General features: G+C 32.0%; 2 protein-coding genes across 3 annotated transcripts in view; one reads left to right on the top strand and one right to left on the bottom strand.

Moving 5' to 3' along the window:
* LOC126823743 (uncharacterized) overlaps positions 1-9,316 on the bottom strand; it is a 43,536-nt gene extending 34,220 nt beyond the window's left edge. Inside the window, exon 1 of the mRNA XM_050552711.1 lies at positions 9,236-9,316. The gene's annotated coding sequence lies outside the window, so the exon portion shown is untranslated. The remainder of the gene's footprint in view (positions 1-9,235) is intronic.
* Positions 9,317-9,334: 18 nt separating this feature from the next.
* LOC126823749 (protein fuzzy homolog) overlaps positions 9,335-18,817 on the top strand; it is a 118,333-nt gene continuing 108,850 nt past the window's right edge. For both annotated transcript variants that reach the window (XR_007681291.1, XM_050552719.1), the window contains exons 1-3: positions 9,335-9,430; positions 10,535-10,656; positions 12,087-12,240. Coding sequence is in view for 1 of the 2 variants with exons in the window: in XM_050552719.1 (XP_050408676.1) it covers positions 9,353-9,430; positions 10,535-10,656; positions 12,087-12,240 (354 nt within the window). In the remaining variant the exon portion in view is untranslated. The remainder of the gene's footprint in view (positions 9,431-10,534; positions 10,657-12,086; positions 12,241-18,817) is intronic.

Below are 18,817 nucleotides of genomic sequence, written 5' to 3' on the forward strand. Positions count from 1 at the left end.
TGGTTATTTAACAGTTTCAATATTCGACTCACTTCAGACTTAGATTTATTATTAAAATTATTATTAACAACTTTCTTCTTGTTCTCGTTTTGACAGCGATTTAATTACACTGACTGTCACCCCCCATACGGACAATGACTTGTTCTTAATCCCCATTTGCAGAAGAGATCATAATTTTTAAAGGTTTAAAATAGCAGTTGTGTGTTACATATTCCAAATGGTGTCTATGATATTGAAATGATTCATTTTTCCAAAGAATTATACTATTCTTAATCTCTTAATCTTTGCATTTTTTTTTCATAATAAGGAAATCATTAATGTTTGTCCTTGACCTCGAAAACGTACTTCCTTACTTATTATTACCCTAGTCATTTAAATGTTTAACATTTTGCTACTGTTGACCCTTTTATATAATGTCCTTTACCACATAATTTCCTTTGCCATATTTGTACATACAGTCATATATATGTATTTTCTCAGAAAACTGTAATAAAAACTTTATTTGCAACGTTATTTGCATCTATATATGTAAAAGATATTTAAAATATGGGTTTGGCACTGAGTGTCCAATTGAAAGTGTACATGTCATTATTCTCAAATGTCTTTTCCTCATGTATATAAATAATGATATAGATAAATAACTTAAGACTGCAGGGGAATCCCCTAAAAATTTTAAATATAAGTGTGCAGATGGTATCATTTTTTGTTTACATCATAAGTGACATGTTTCCAATTTTTCAAAAATCAATAATGATTTCAGACACAAATGTCATATTATCAAAAGTGTTGAACTAAGAAAATGTTCATTTCAGGCTCAAATCTTATATCATCAAAGGTGTTGAACTTTGAGGATGTTCATTTCAGGCTCAAATCTCATATTATTGAAAGTGTTTAACTTTGAAAATGTTCATTGAAATTAACAAATTAAATCACAAATTGAAAACTAAAAACAAAAGCCAAAACAGCATTATCTCTTCTTAGAAATGATCTCAATTAAATCCATACTGATCAGCATTTAAGAATGTAAAAGAACGCTGTTTCTATCAGGTAAAACCTATTAACAAATATCAATAAGGTGTTTATTAAACACTCCACCAACAATACAGATTCAACTCCCACTGGACTATGAGGCTCAATAGAGTACGTAAATGTTTAGATTATCACTTACTGGCTAATTACTAACTAATTAATGAGCTAATCACGTCTTTAGTCATTAACCAATTAAAGAGCCACAGGAGAGCAAAGCGGCAAACTGTTCTGGATAAGTGGAAGAGTGATGTTTCTCACTCCCAGATCCAGTAGCCACAACTACCCACTAGTCACGGTCTACTAATCACTGGGAAATCCATTGTTGCATAACTATGGTCAGTGAAGTAAATTAACTGCCTGTAGCTGTAACCCTGTGGTGGACATACCCATTGTGATTTTATGGTCAGTGATAATTTGGGCGCCAAAATGATAGAAAGTTAGATGATCAAGTTAACCCAAGGTGTTAAAAAAACATTTTCTCTAACGCTCTGGTGAATGAGTTAGGCTTATGTCCGTCTACACCCTCTTGACCAGATGTAAGAGGAAGGCCTCAGGCCACAAGACGGATTCACTTTATTGAAAATTTATTTAATTTGAAACATACATGCACATGTAACACAGATTTTCTTTGTGTTTGAAGTTTGGAACATGGATAATAGAAACTTTACCTTAAAGAAAATTTGTATTTATTTGAGAAACACTTGTCCTTCTGTCAAAAGATTGGAATATTATGATTCACTATAAAAAAGATAGTTAATTTATGTCAATAACTGAAGCTACAATAATTTTGTTTTGTAAAAAAAAAGTCTGCCAATTAAAAGACAAAAATATTAATTCAATAACAATATCGGAAAATGTCAAATAGAATCTATAAATATTTCTGTATATTCTTGCAATGTTTTTATCATATCACTACATCCAAAACAACATTAATTTACAATGTAATAAAACATATATTTATAAAATCCATGATTGTACCTTTTATTCGTAACTGTCATTGTTTTTTTATTCCAGTCACATGACATATAATTCCACCCATAGTATTATTATAAATGGATCTGAAGTTTCAATAACCATTATTACTTATATTGAATGACATAAACATTTTATAAATTCTATATATTTCCGAGCTAATACAATCTTTGTAAACATTTATTGGATTTTCTAACTATCTTTTTTTTCCATCTCATTGTGAGCATTGAAGAAGATTTGGGATTTTTCAGATCAAGTTTAAAGTGAAATGAAATGGGGTTTAAAGGTCCTACTTTTTTTTTGCAACAACCGGTCTAATGAAGAAAGGCATACATCATGGAGTGTGCTATGAGGGAAATTGTGCCCAGACAGCAGCGTTTCTGTCTAACATTGATCAAATTACAACTGTCAACGGTTCTTTTAGATGTACAGTTGACACCCGAACTTGGTTTTTAGTTCCATCCGAATGGCTAGACATTGTTCCTTGCCAGGCATCCGCCCTACAACCACCCCAGCTGAGACACTTTCTTCTGGGATTGAACCTGAGACCTCCTTGTTAGCGAGCCAGTGCCTGAATCAAAGTGACTCCCAGTTATAAGGAAAGTGTCTTTAGTCGAGTGGATAATAACCCCAAAAAACCCTGAACATAACAAGTAAAGATTCCAAAGTACCTGGGCCCTTATTCACGAAAACTTAAACTAAGATACAATCGAAATTTTAAGAAATACTGCAATTCGATTGGCTGACCAGTAAAATCAATTTGCATATAACCAATTTGCATATTGGTCAGCCAATCGAATTGCAGTATTTCTTAAAATTTCGATTGTATCTTAGTTTAAGTTTTCGTGAATAAGGACCCTGATTGATTGAATTCAAAAGTCTAAATTTCTACACAACCAAGGAAGTTATTTGTAATTTGAAATCCAATTTAATCTGCATGATCATTAATATGATCTGTATAGTTACTTATATAATATTACATAAGATGAAACATTATTCCCTTGATTCCAATCTATTACTATATACTGACACGATAATATTTAAATTTCAATTGTTCAATCTATCATGAAATCGATGCTGTTAGATATTTATATCCTCTTAAAATCTACATGGTAAATATCATATTCATAAATCATTAGAATGGTTAATGACTGCCTGCTATATAATAAATATATCATATTTCTAGCTAGATAAACTCTATTCCTGGTCAATAGAAATTATTGATTTTTAATATACATCAGTATAAGCAGAACAACAGTTTTTGATAGGTCCATCAGTCATTGTAAAGCTTTCTAACAGCTCTATATAAATATCATCTCGATATAAACTACATTACTTGATGTATTACTACTCCACAGCCAATCCTTTCTTTCAAAACATGCTTAAATGTACATACACCAATCCTTCTTATTCCAAGGGTGGCTGTGACGTGCGATCGGTAGGTCTAACATTGCGTCCATCCGATCTGGGGTTTGATCCAATTTCACTACTTCAAGCATAGCCATGTACTTATTTTATAACATATGCCAATCTTTCTTATTCAAACGTGGTTGTGACATGCAATCGGTACCATTGCCCTGATCCAACCTGGGATCTGTCTGCAATATGGTCATGGGTTTGATCCAAGCGACATATTTCTTCCACAACAAAATCCCCCCACCCCTTCTTCCTTGTTTGAATGATCTATGGTGCTTGCAGATAATTTGGTATATCATCAATATGCTCTTAAATGTGCAGGAATGGAGAAATTACCATATTACCAGACTCAATGAGTTCTCTGATTTCCACCCTCTACAATTGTCAGTCAAATTGCAGGTCAACTTTTTATAACATTAAAGAATTTAAAGAAAAGATGGTTAACCTTCTGGTCATTGGTTAATCCTAATCAGCACATAACCAATTACATCCACAAGAACTCTTACAACAAGATCTCAGAAGGGTGATGTGACTTGACAGCACATTCCTGGAGTATGAGGGTCCAGTTTTATTCACATATCTTGCACTAACTTTGAAATATAACCGATCTCATCCACAACTATTCCCTATTCAATGAATCAAGAATTCTAATAATTCACTTTAAACGTTTTAAGGCTTTTTTACAGTTAAATAAATCAGTTTCAATAAGTAATAACAGTACGTAATTCAACTGTCAGTCAACTCTCAACTTAAACAACCAGCTTTCACTCTCAACTATAAATCAATGTGCTTAAAAAAATATCTTCTAAAGAATTTCATTAGTGTTTGAACTAATATCCCTGTTAAAAAAATATACTTCTTGCATGTAAGTGATTTATGTGAACTTAATTTCGAAAAATCAATTCTGGAAACTTTGATGCAAGAATGAGTGAGAAATGGTAATGTCATATGTACGCACTGACAAAATAAAGTGGAATACAATTGGTTAATTCTCATCACCAATAGTACATGTATATAAAAGATCATAAAAGTTTAAAGCGGCACTATCGTTTTCTGGATTGCTATTCATTGTTTCAAAAAAATAATTTTGATTTTACATAATTATATTTTGTGCTTGAATGACATTGACACAGTTCCAGAAATTATATTCTTTGATGTAACTGAAAAACTAGTACCCAATATTTTGCATTTTGTGCCGGACTAAGATATCAAGACACTGCAAAAAGTCAAATAGTACCAGAAAAAATGACAGCCACCAGAGGGATTGTGGCTGACAAACCAATAATTTGTGCCTGACATGGTCTTCTGACACTTGCCTCATTTCCAGGCCTGAACAGGGGATTGATTCCATAAAAGATTGTGTGCAGAATGTAAGGTCAATCAGCTGATCTCCTACCAATACATGAACCCGTTTTGCAAGATGTGATGTTCAATTCTAATATATCTCATGAAAAAAAAACTTTTTTAGTCTCAATAAAGATCTGTCAAGAAGTGAAACACCATTTGTTTCATTTGGACAATTCTCGATGTGTAAATTAGTTGTCAAATATCCAATGTATATTTATAAGACATTGACAAAATAAACTGCTTATAAAACAGAAGCAGTGAATAAAACTGTCCACCAGAAATGGATTAGAGTGATAAAGTATGTAAAATTGGATATCAGTTACCTAATTATCACCCGTATTGGATGTATATAAAACCAAACATGTCTCATTATTTGTAACTCGGAGAAACTAATGATAAAAATTGTATTAAAAACTTCCACAAGCTTCAGTTAAATTTAAGCATGGTGTAAGCAACCAATTTATCTTATATAAAACGATACTGGTATTCGAGAAATAAATAATCTTATCAAACTTTAAGCAATTGGTTATCAGTTACAGTTGCAATCCAATTGTCAAATGCATGGACTATATTGAAAATACATTTATGCAGCATGAAAAAACTAAATCAAACCCAAGAATTAACTTCTCTTCAAATTTATTGTCAGTGTAACCTATCTGTTTGAATAAAGTTTTCACAATTTGATTTTAAACCTTTCAGAAACTTAAAGGAGCATTAGGTAAGATTAGATAAAGAGCTGACAGTTCTCGCTATAATAGCTAAAAAAAATAGATAATGAAAAGAGAATATGCTTAAAATTTCAGTCAAATTACTTCACTCTGAACTTAGATATTAGCGATTCATTTTTAGGCTAGCCTCGATCATCGTTACTACTATTGTTACGATAATACACAAAGTATCGATTAAGAATTTTTACGGTTCTTTCATCCACCATAAAATGTATTCAAATCCTCTAATAGCTCAGGAATCCAATGGCATAGAGAGAGTTGATTATGGTCTTGGTAAGTCAATTAATGTCTAATTAATAATTTAGATAACATTTAAGGCCTACAGAAAGACCTGTAATAGGCAGATTTAGCTCTTGTATATAATGAATGATTAAGTTTATCAGGTCTACAAAACTACATAAATCAGAAAATTACGAAAGACACAAGTTACTATTTCATCAAAACTATTTAACATTCAAAGAATTAATCCAATTTTTAAACAAATTTTACAATTAAACTTTGCGAAAGTAAAGATAAGAAAATAGAAAGTATACTAAAAGATGCAATTTGTGTTCAGTAAGCTTTAAAAACTTTCTTGATAATCAAAAGCATTGGAATTAAACTACACTGTATATGTAAGCATAGCAAAATGAAATAAAAAAGAAATAAACTGCATATAAAAATTACAACTTTTTTTTAATAAAATCGACCAAGAACTAAAATTGTGTTCAATAAGTTTTTAAAACTTAACAGATGATCAAATAAATTGGTTACTAAAGAACATCTGATATCACCTCCTAAAGCATACAACTTATGAAGTTCATACTGACAGTAGCCATGCGCATGTATACATGATAACTGTTAAAGTTGCAAAAAAAGACTTAACTAACTCTAAAAACTTACCTGATAATCAAATGAATTACTTTGCTAAAACATCTAGAACACCTGATACCACTTTGTTTAAAAAGTTCCCACTAAAGCTAATAGCTATGTACTGATATTAAACCATGTACAAGTATACTAACAGTTAAAGATATAAAATGTAAACCAGTATGTAACTGTTGCCATAAAAGCAATTGGTGTATTCTAATAAACTGTACATAGTAAAATATCTCTTTCGATTATATAATATCTAGTTGTCAGATATTGACCAATAGTATTGGCCTAACAGTGGGGGTTTCATTATATGGCTGTCAATCAACTGATAATGCAAAGATTGCAGGGAAACTGGCAGAACAATGGAATTATTTCCTACTGCTATTATATGGGAGACTTATACCCCATACACTTATCAAGTATAACACATCAAGATTATTATGCAGTCACCCTTTATTTCTTTGTTCCATTCACCAAGTATTTTTAATTTGACTTTATATATTGATATAGTTTCTATTGTTTACGCGAATCAATTAAATCAAACATGATATTCACATTATATAGTACGATATTAATGTTTACTTTTCATACCCGTTTCAATATACTTCATATATATTGATGATGTTTTAATTGGTTTTTTCTCTCCATTGTAACAGGGATGAATTGTAATGAAGTAGGCATTGATCTGTCGTTTGATTCGATATCACTAACAATACGTCAATGTAGGTCTTGTTATAAATGTAAAAAAATGATTAATTTATTCTTCGTGCTTTATCGTCCATTACATGACAAAAATCTTACTTCGGTTCTCAACTTTCTTTGTTCTCACAATTTAATAAAGGAAAAAAGTTTCTGCAAAATTCATTTAAATCTTTTTTAAAGCAATTTACTAACAATTTAAGAGAAAGAATGCATTTAACATTTCGCTTCAAAACATTCATGTGCTAACTTTTTTTTTCTTCATTAATTTGTATTCAAATGCATTTTTTGACAAAAATGACCTTTTACATCTGGGTTCCTTTATTTTTTGTGTGTAAAGTTTCCTATCAATTGCTTACTGCATCATTAATTTCCTGATCTATTATTGATGTAATTTATCAAAGCTGATCTTTCTTTAATGATATCAATCATTCATCATAATTGTTTTAAATTTTAAAAATGTAGATTATCAAGATAACTCTTAATTGATTTTATAATTTCTTATCAAGTATATCTAAAGTGTGCAGTAACACACAATTTGCATTTACAATCAGAATGACGTCAAAATCACTCATGCGGATCAACTGAATTTGCAATTTCAGCTCCTAACAACATGCATGTACCACTTGGGCTCAATCAAACCTAATGTCTGTAATTCCATCACAGAGTCAGGGAGAAAAAATAATTTGAAAAAAATCTGACTCATAATTAAAAAATCAACGACAGAAAAGCAGAAGGAAGAATAAACTAATCCTTTAAAAAACAAATCTTTCAAATTTGACATTTCAAATTAATGGAATTAGGTATATTATATTACATAATCAAATAAAAATTAAGAATATCACGTAATCTGTTTTATTCTGGCCTAAATTTGAATTCTTTCATGCAAAAAATTCCAGACAAAGAAAAAGTTCTCCCCATATTCATGCTACTGGTGAGGGTCTATTGTGTGCAAATAGGGGCAATGATGACTCATACCGACTGCCTGCCTAACTTCATCAGGCTATTAAAACAAATTAATGCACAATTCAGACATCGCATTCCACTTCAATTCAACATTAATTAACAAATAAAAAAAATAAAAATCAATATCACTTTACCTAGGGTTAAGAAAATCCTCAGTAATTTTCAGTAATGTTTTGAGGATATCAACTTGAAAATTGTAGATCTATGAATGTCTATCTATAGTCGTTTGATTCCTATCTAACTAACTGTCACAAAGGCACAATGACTTAATGTAGGCTTCAGTTGAGTTACTATAATGGTGGTACTAATAAAGTACCATACAAAGAAGTCCAAGTACAATCCTATGCCACTTCAAAAAATCTCAAAAGTTATTTTTTTTTTTCTTCTTAGTTCCACTGGATCCAGAAACACTAGTATACAAATCGAATATCAAAAACCAAACTGTCAAAATGTGTTGTAAAATATTTCAAGCATGGTATAGTTTAAGTGACATATGTCCAATATCCCGCGTACACACAAAGAAAGTGATAGGACAGCCAGTGGCACACGCCAGAATAATCAATGAAGCTACCAACCCATTCATATAAGCCCTCCCTTATCTCAAGTACCGTGGGAGGTCCCCTACATATAAACTATATTTACTGTGCAAAAAGTTTGTAAATAAAAGCTAAATCATGATACTTACGTACGGAGCAATGATTCCCTTACGGCCTGACTTGTTATACGATTCGGTCACAAAGATTTCTTATTTCTTTATGCCTATCTTTACTAGTATTGAAACCGATCGATATAGCTTGGGTCATGACAATATACCGTATACTATTACGCACGTACAACACTTTGTCAATGAGCGATGATGGCTATTATTAGATACATAAAAGTGCCAGTTCTGTCGAAGAGTAATGCATTTAAAACTTAAAATATCATTCCATACATATAGAATATTTATTTGTCTTGACAATATCCCCAAATTGTCAAAATGTTGTGTGAAAGAATGTGACGAAATGACAGCACAAAAACGTTTAGTTACCACACACTCGAACATGTGCGCGATCCAAAACAATGGATTGGGTGTCATACATAGCGCAAACTATGAGTTAGATAACTTCATTTTACAGACAATATTTAATTGAAATAATTATCCAAACTTTGAGGACATATATATCAAGTCTTGTTCTAACACTGACAGTTCATTTTTTTTCATGTCAATAAAGATAACTTACCCGTAAGTTAAGTCACCTCTTTGACAGCTGCTCGCATCGTTTAAGTCACAGCGCCATTTTATTTACCCATGATTCAACGCGTGGCGCGCGATTGCATGCGCAAGGATTTGTTTAGAAATGGCTGCTTATCTCATTTGCCTTACTTCTGGAGGTGGTATTCCACTCTTTACACGTTCCAAAGGCGATTTGAAACCGGTAAGCTTTTTAAATGTCATAATTAGTTTAACAGAAACCTAATCAATTAATGATGACTGATTCCATAATCAAATTAAAAGTCAATTAGGTAAGACACCCCGCATTTCAAACTTTTCCAAATGTAAACAAATCGAAAGTAAACAAGATGTTTTGGGAAAAACAAAACAATGTTGCAATAATGTTTCAAACATGTCAATATGACCTTTATTTCATATGAAATAAGCACATAATAGATAATAATATTGATGTCACATAGTCGATATTGCATTTCTAGACACCATAATTTATAGAAGCATGTCATAAATGTTGTGACTTCACATTTCTTATTCCACACTTCCCAATGCTTATGCAGCCTGCCAATAGTTACGGCAGAAAGTATGTAAAACTCTTTGATATGTAGAATACTAGTACACGATTGGTTGTATTTTAGAAACACTATGAGACTTGTACACTAGTTAGGGCAGAAAGTATGTAAAACTCTTTGATATGTAGAATACTAGTACACGATTGGTTGTATTTTAGAAACACTATGAGACTTGTACACTACTCTGATTCTGTGTTAACTGGTTGTCAAAATGAAATGGGGTTTAACATCATACTTTTCTGCATCAACAGGGCTAATGGAGATAGGCATACCACCTGGAGTCTGCTATGAGGGACATTTTGCCCAAGCTTCGGCACTACAGCCTACTCTTTTTTCGAATTCCAAATATCAAAGGTTTTTTTCCGTGCATACCAAAGCGTTCTGTGGCGTCGCCTGTTCCACTGACAAGGGGAGATCACAATAAAAAAATCCTGGGAACTTTCTTGGTCGCCAGCACCTTTCGCACTGAGCCAGTATGGCTCCAACAAAATAAAAAATGTTTAAATGGGAACATGTCTCATTCGTGGAGTGCCATGAATTTGAGAAAGGATGAGCACACAGCATGGTGTGACACCTGCAACTTTTAATATATCCGTAATTCTGATTATAAACCATGTCTGTATAAGCTTATTGAAAAGAAAACAATAACCAAAGCTAGCTAATACTTTTTAAGCCATGTTGAAATAATTGACATTTATAATAATAATAATAATTTTATTTTGTTTTCCTGTTTATTTCAGTTGCCATTCCCTGTTATTGGGTCTTTAAATGCTGTTCATATGTTTGCTGCTAATCATGGCACAGAATTAAAAACTGCAACAACAGAAGGCTCCAAGATTGTTTGGAAATCATTTCTTAACAGGTCATTATAAAATGTCATAATTTTTAATTATTGTTGAAGAAAATTCCATTTAGACATCAAGAGTTTATGTGTGATAGATTTTTACTATAAAGAAAAATAAGGTGTAAAACAAAGGATGATGTAAGCTTACTTTTTAAAAATAATGAAATGAAATGGGGTTCTGCTCCAACTGGGCTAATGAAGACAGACACAACATACAGTGTGCTATGAGGAAAATTTAGCCCGGAGAGTGGCACTATGGCTTACTCTTATATTGAATTCCAATTGCCAAGATATCTTTTTACGTGCACTCTCAATTTTTGGTCCTGTCCGAATGACTACACGTTTTCCCTTGCCAGGCCATCTGTCCTGCATCACTGACAAGGGAGAACCACGTCGGAAAATCCTGATGAACTTTCTTGGCCAACACAGAGATCCAATAAGGGACCTCAAGGTTAGTGAGCCAATGCCGTACCCACTGAGCCATCGGGGCTCCCCTTACTTTTAAAAATTAAAAGTAGAAAAACTTAAGTGGAAGTGGAATAAGTAATAATATTGTCCCTGTGTATCAGATTACTGGACATGGTTGAGTAATGATGGATACAGTAGCAGTTTTGTGATATACCAGACTAGGATGATCACTGGAGTGAAGATAAACATTGATTACATCATTAAATAAAACAATATACATAATCTGATTAACACTTCTTACCATGTATATCTTAAACAGCCCCTGTAGGTCACGGCTCAATGATTATCTAACAACAAATATACCCCACCTCCCTAGAGGTTTAATCTTATTACCAGGAGTATATTATAGTAATTAACTCTTGATTGGTTTTACTGGCCTCTAATCAACAGTTAGTACTACTTTAGGATTTACGCTTCACCGCCTCCTCAATTGCTACTTGTAAATGTTTTTGTTTATTATGATATATACTTGGGTGTGATTAAGATAGCATACACAGTAGAGTATTGTTTATGTTTGTAGCAAATACTCCACCTGTTGGATTGCTATTATAAACACTTATCCTGGTTAGGGCTTCACCCAGTCAGGAAGCATGACATCAATTTTATTTTTAGTGAAGATGAAATTGTCTCTGAAAAAAAGTTTATTTTTCCATATCAGGCATTTTTAATATGTACCAATTTTTTTATATTATAATATTTTTATTTTAATAAAAGACTGGATTACTAACTATGGTTAAGTGGAACCCCATCAGTTTTGTTCGTATTTAGTTGGTTCTAACCTTATGGGTTTTGTCTGGTTCTCAGTAGGATGTTAAACCCCATTTCATTTCATTTCTCGGGTTCTCAATTGTCCTCCCACATCTGATATATAAAGACACCCGAACACATTCAATTTGATTAAAGATTTACCATATGTTAGTCTCGAATTGACCAAGTTTATATTGAGTAAACATTAAATACCATCTCTCTCTTATTTTCAGTATAAATCTGATTATTGTAACAAGTGAAGATAATGCTGATGATTGTCATGTAAATAAACTACTAGATAATATCTTCCATGCTTTAATATTATTATACGGGGAGGAAGAATTGGCCAATATTAAAAATGTAGAAAGGTGTAAACGTGAAATCAAAGTAAGTTATCTTATATTCTCTCTTTATTTTAGTTCCAGATTTGAAACATAGACTTTTTTTTTATCAATTCATATATAGATAGTCAGGCCAACTGCAGCCATGGTCACTATTTTGTTATTCAATCTGTAAGTATAATAGCTCAACATTAGAACATAACTATTATCATTAAAAACAAACGGAATGATAGTTCTGCATGGAAAAAGCAGATCAGAGGCATAAACTGTGTATGAATCTGTAATTACATGGCACTAACATCAGATGTAAATGCCATTTTGTTAGCCAGTTACTGTTATGTAATGACATTACCTTCTGTGATAGGTCATTTCTATGCAAAGGTGATATTTCTGCTACAAAATGTATTGATGAAAACCAACTGAAAATTTTATTTTAGCTCCCAAATACTGATAATATACCCATACCCCAGATTTCCTGGACAAAAGGCAATGTCAGGCTCAATTTCATGTTTTTTCAGGCACAGCTTCTATATGTTGTCATTTTATGGCTATCTGCTCTTGCCAAAAAACTCTAATAAAGGAAATGAACATGTATCTTGAAATTAAACTTTTAAAATGATAACTCAAAAGTGACTTAACATGTATCCGGAAATTATGATGTTTAGAATGATAAAGGTATAATAACTTACGACTAATAATAATTTTTAATTTGATGTCGGACTCAATTTCATGTTTCTTCAGGCACAGCTCATAAGCTGTCCCTCATGTGTTTGACACAAAATGTTTATGACTCTCTGATTATGCAAAAATGATCTCGAAATTAGAGCTTTTCAAATACTAAAAGTATAACTTATGACTAATGATAAAAGTTTATTTGATTTCATGAAAATTTTAGATTACGATGTAAAATTAGCCAGGTGATTAATATTTGTCTGGCCTGAAAGTGAATCATGTATCATGAGTCACAATAAATTCAACTAATTTGTGGAATTTTTACTGCGATGCAAAGATAACCGAGGAGTGTGAAATAGTCTTTTATTTTTCTTTCATAAACAAGCCTGGATATACAAGCCTGGGCATAAGGCAACAGTCGCAGGCATTGTCAGACGCAAATTATTGCACAACGTATATATTATATAAAAAACATTGTGTGATAATTGGTGTCTGACAAAATCTGTGACAGGTGCCTTCCGTCCAGGCTTGTTCATAAAGTGCATAATGAAAGTGCAAACTGTTCAATATACAGGATACTAAAACAAGCCAAAAAGTTCAATATACAGGATACTGAAACAAGCCAAAAAAAGTTCTGTTAATCGGCTTTCCAAACCAAATAGAATTACATATTGATTTATGATATATAAAACTTGGGAGAAGAAATACATTTGTTTGCCTCACAGAAGCTTTCTTTAGATATACAAAGATTAACTGATACGATGGATGTAAGCTGCTTCAACATTCTGCGAAATGGCAAAATGTCTAGAAGTACAAGTTAGAAAAATATCTTTAAAAATCAATGTCATCTTAGGTTGAAAAAGTTATTTTATTGAAGTTATGAGAAACCTACGATTGTTATGTTATTAGATTGCTCATTGAAATATTCTTTAAAACATGCATTAAGAAAAAAGTAAAAAAAATAAATAGATGTCTTCTTCCTAGTTTGAAATAGTTATTTGTAGATAAGTTATGAGAAACCCAGGATGTTATGTTATTAGGTTGTTCTTTGTAATATTCTTTAAAACATGCATTAAGAAAGATAACTTGATTAGATTTCGATAATCATTAATAAGTTCTATTTTTCTACTCTTGTATGTGTTATTTCTATTAATAACATTGTACGATATTTGAATTGTGTAGGTTTATTTAGCAGATTTTGTCCATGATACAGATAGTGCTATTGATCCAAGGTATTTGTTTATTATCTGCATGTTAGTGCAATAAAATCTGAAAATCTATCAGGTCACCGATTCCAGCACATTTTCGTAATGATATTCTTGATGAGTCAATAACCCCGCGACAAATGATGTCAGACTTGAGAATAGAACGTTAAATATACATTGTACTTATAGATTTATTGGGAAAAATAAAAAAATAAGCATTTCCATTGTTATTATTTATCTGCAAACTTTGATTTCTATTTATTTTATTGCAAGATATAGAATTATTTTTATATATGCCCGGATTGAAATTTGGTTGTATATATATTAATATACAACCCATCCGTTGGTCCGTTGTCCGCAATTACTTGTAGACAGTCTAGTGGCTATCAGCTGATTGACTTGAAATTGATACTCAGCGTTTCTGTTCATGTCACAAAGACACCCATTGATATTTAACATTTCAAATAAGTACAGTTAGAGTTATGGACCTTGATCACTTATAAAAATCTTGTGGACGTTCTAGAGGCTAATATTAACATCTGATTAACCTGACATTTATACACTATATATATTACTGCGATATTTTTGCTAAAAGGCATATAGATTTTCAAAGATTTCTGGTCATTCGAACAGCCAATTAGGTTGATGTTAGCGCGAGGAGGAATTAGAAGCATATCATGTTTTGTATAATTTTAAGAATTATGTCATGGGTTGTTGTCTTTGACCATGTTTTGTGTTTTGTAAAAGCTTGCTGCATTGCCTACGAGTAGAAAAATTAATAAAAATGTGCCAGCCTTGATGGACTGCTCGGACGCCATAGCTGCTGTGAGTGTATGTTCTGTTGTCTCTTGTATTAAATGATTTTTGTCATAGGCGACAATGAAAAAATCACTGAAACACCTAATATTACTTTGCAATGAGAATACTAGTAGTTCCCCTGATGAAGTCCATCTGTTATCATATTAAGTTTTCATTTTTATTTTCATGGACCTTTGAATTGGATTTCCCTCCAGGAATAGTGATTCTGTATTGATTGTTTTGCAAAAAGCTATAATATATCATCAGAATTTCAGCATGTACTGAAGGCTTTCACAGTTCACTTTTGGTTACATCATTCTAGGGGAGCCACGGTGGCTAGGTGGTTAAGACGCTGGCTCGCTAGCCTGGAGGTCGGGTGTTCGATCCCTGCATTGGCCGAGAAAGTTAATCTGGATTTTCCGACGTGGTTTCCTCTTGTCAGTGGTGCAGAACGGAGGGCCTGACAAGGACAGCTGTCTAGTCCTTCGGATGAGACAAAAAACCGAGGTCCCATGTATACATTGGAATGCACGTAAAAGATCCCTTGGCAGTTGGAATTCGATATAAGAGTAGGCGATAGTGCCGCTGCCCGGGCAAAATTTCCCTCATAGCACACTGTATGGCGTATGCCCGTCTTCATTAGCCCAGTATAGGAGCAGAACAGTAGGACGTTAAACCCCATTTCATTTCATTTCATTTCATTTCATTTCATTTCATTTACATCATTCTAGATAGAATGGACCTCTGAAGTCTAACTAAAGACTTCTCAGAGAGGATGCTTAAAATCTTACCGCCAGGAGTCATTTGAATGATCGACTGAACAGTCCATAGTCCTCAATCCACACACATAGTCATGGTCGCGGTATCAGATAAATGTTTAGATTTTTGTGTATGTTAAAGATTTCACTTACTTTTAATCTGCACACAAGATTCAACAAACAAAAAGAAAATTAAACCTTTATCAATGATTGCTGTTAAAAGACCCTTTATCAATGATTGCTGTTAAAAGACCCTTTATCGAATAATTGATATCAGTCATCTGATAAAGGGTCTTTTAAAGGGCAATATTTGGAACATATTTAACCAGTTCTATCACATATGTGATAATGACTGACACCAACATTGTCCTTTAACAAAAAGCATTATGAATATGAATAAACCACCAGATTTCTACCTAATATCTGTTTTTGTACAACTGTTGAACGGGGATTTTTAAATACCATTTCTTGTAAATGTTAAATACGGGAAAAGAGGGTTAAGTTGAATGATTGTATAATAGGCCTAGTGATATTAGTATTATGTTATTATAGATTTAACATTATAAATCAAGTTGTTTTTCTCCTCCGATTCAAACTTGTTTGTCTTCCTGTATTATTTCTCCCACACACACACAATAGTATTTTGAAATTGTAAGAAATATAGAGGCTATAAAAATTAATAATAAATTCTGATAAAATGTGAGGTCAAGATCGATATAACCCCAAGATAATCATCATGTTAAATTGCGTCAGTTTATAATCTTTCTGAATTTTGTGAAAATGAGATATATGGTAATTTGTATCAAAATATTAACCCATTTATTGTCTGAAAATATACATTACGAAATAAAAAAAGAGATTACAATAGGTATAAGATAAGACACGGTTATTTTAATAATAAAAATAACCTTATGTTGAATGGCTAAGTTTTAGATAGCAAGATTAAAAGAAATTAATACCTAATCTTTAGCCTACGTGATGTGAGAGAAAATCTATTTTTTAATCCATGATTCCTGTTTATGGTAATCGCTTCTATTTTTAGTAGAACTGTATTATGTAGATAAAATATAAATAGAAACGGATAAAAACCACAGGATTATTGTTTTTCAATGGAAGATTTGTCAGACCATGTGTGTGTTTTGAAAGTAAGAGAATGCGTGTAAGATTACATACATAGAAAGAAAAGATGTCACTTGTGCAACATGAAATTAAAACATAATCTCTAGGGTTATGAAATGTTGTTGTTTTATAAAAGAGAATTAATTATATCCATATATACCTTACTTTTTGTTTTTTTGTGTTGAATGAATTGCAAAATGCAGTCAGAAACTGTATGTACAAAGGCACATCGTGTTTGGATTTGTACTAGTATTTGTGCAAGGTGTCATCATAAATCTTTGCTCTGCTGAGGGATTTCAAACAAATTTGGATTGAGCACTGGATGCCATGATATAGTCATTCAGATGGGATGGGAAACTGGGGTCCAGTTGGTGTGCACATAAAAGAATCCTTGGCAGTTGGAATTCGATATAAGAATAAGCCATAGCGGCACTGTCAGGGAGAATTTTTCTCATAGCACACTGTATGGTGTATGCTCGTCTTCATTAGCCCAGTCGGGACAGAACAGTAGGCCCTTAACTTAAACCCCATTTCCTTTCATTTTCATTTGTGGAGCACTGTACATTGTTACCTTTTGGCACCATACAGGAACCCATGTTCATGCTACCATCTCTTAAAATTTTAGTAGTAGTAACTAGTGACATGATATGCTTACTGATTCCAGAACACTTTATACCACTTCACATACACTTGAAGAGGCATCAGAGCTCACAGATTTTCATCATGTCATCAAAGGATATAGAAATAAATGAACTTAGATTACTATGTTACATTTATCTATCTAAATTTTATAACCTTAATAAACTTGTCTTATATAGGATGATAAAGTATGTTTTTTATACTTACACGATGAAGAAAATCATCTTGAAACCTCTTTGATGTAAAACAATGCGGAATAATTGTGCTATAAAATTCAGTATCCTTTACATGAACTTGAACTACTTGAAGCTCGGCTGCCACACAGCGTGTCACATGTATTGGGGAAAAAAACCTGAGCTAAGCAACAGCGCTAAACTATAGTTAGAAGTGTCAAAAGTATTACAGAACTGGCACTAAAATAATGGTAATAGTGCAGCGAGCAGACTTGCAGACATAACCCAGACGGTCTATAGTGATTGTATCATGACTCATTATTAATAACGTTAGTCTTTAGTCAATCGTATCTATTTAGAAGCGTAGAAACGAAAACGACCTCTGCGTTGATTCATCAATCAATATATATCTATATTTATTAATATCAGTTATTGTCTATCAAGTTTCTGATATATTAGTACAGTGTATGATTTAATTACTTTATGATAAGCTTTATAATGACTTTGTTTTATTATACATTACGATCACTTTTATTTTAAAAATATCAATGATTCATCTTTAAAATAAGCTATATAATTATTAGGTGTTAATAACTTTTATTTAAAAAATATCAATGATTCATAATAATTTCTATTTGCTAGATTTTGTATTTTGATTATTATATATTTTGTTTGATATATTAGTATAGTTTATGATTTAATTACTTTATAATAAGATATATAATTACTTTGTTTTATTATACATAATAATAACTTTCGTTTTAAAAACCTGTCTTCATTAGATTAGTCAGGGCAGAAAATTAGGAAGGTAAACCCCATTTTAATCTTTATTTTAAAAATGTCATTAGTTCATAATGATTTATATTTGATAATATATAATTCATTTTGTTTATTATACACAATAATATCTTTTTTTCAAAATTCTCAAATATTCTCAAATATTCAATAAATTAAGTTTAAAGCTGCTAATCGTCATTTTAGACATTTTGACGCACTTAAAAAAACTATAATATTGTTAAAGTTGAATCTCTTACGGCATATCAGTCCAAAACTGATTCACTTCCATTCAGCTTTTGCAAATATATAATGAACTAAACTAAACAAACCAGTTTGAATTCAATCCAGAAAAGTTTGTACCATAGATATTCTGGTCTTGTTTTCTTAATTTAACAGTCAGTGATTAATTTGAGTACATTATAACGTGGAATTAATTATCGTGACAGCGGTAACAACGACAGTCGAGGCTACAGTAAAATAAG

This window comes from Patella vulgata, chromosome 6, assembly GCF_932274485.2.
Source record: "Patella vulgata chromosome 6, xgPatVulg1.2, whole genome shotgun sequence".
Taxonomy (NCBI): Eukaryota; Metazoa; Mollusca; class Gastropoda; family Patellidae; genus Patella; species Patella vulgata.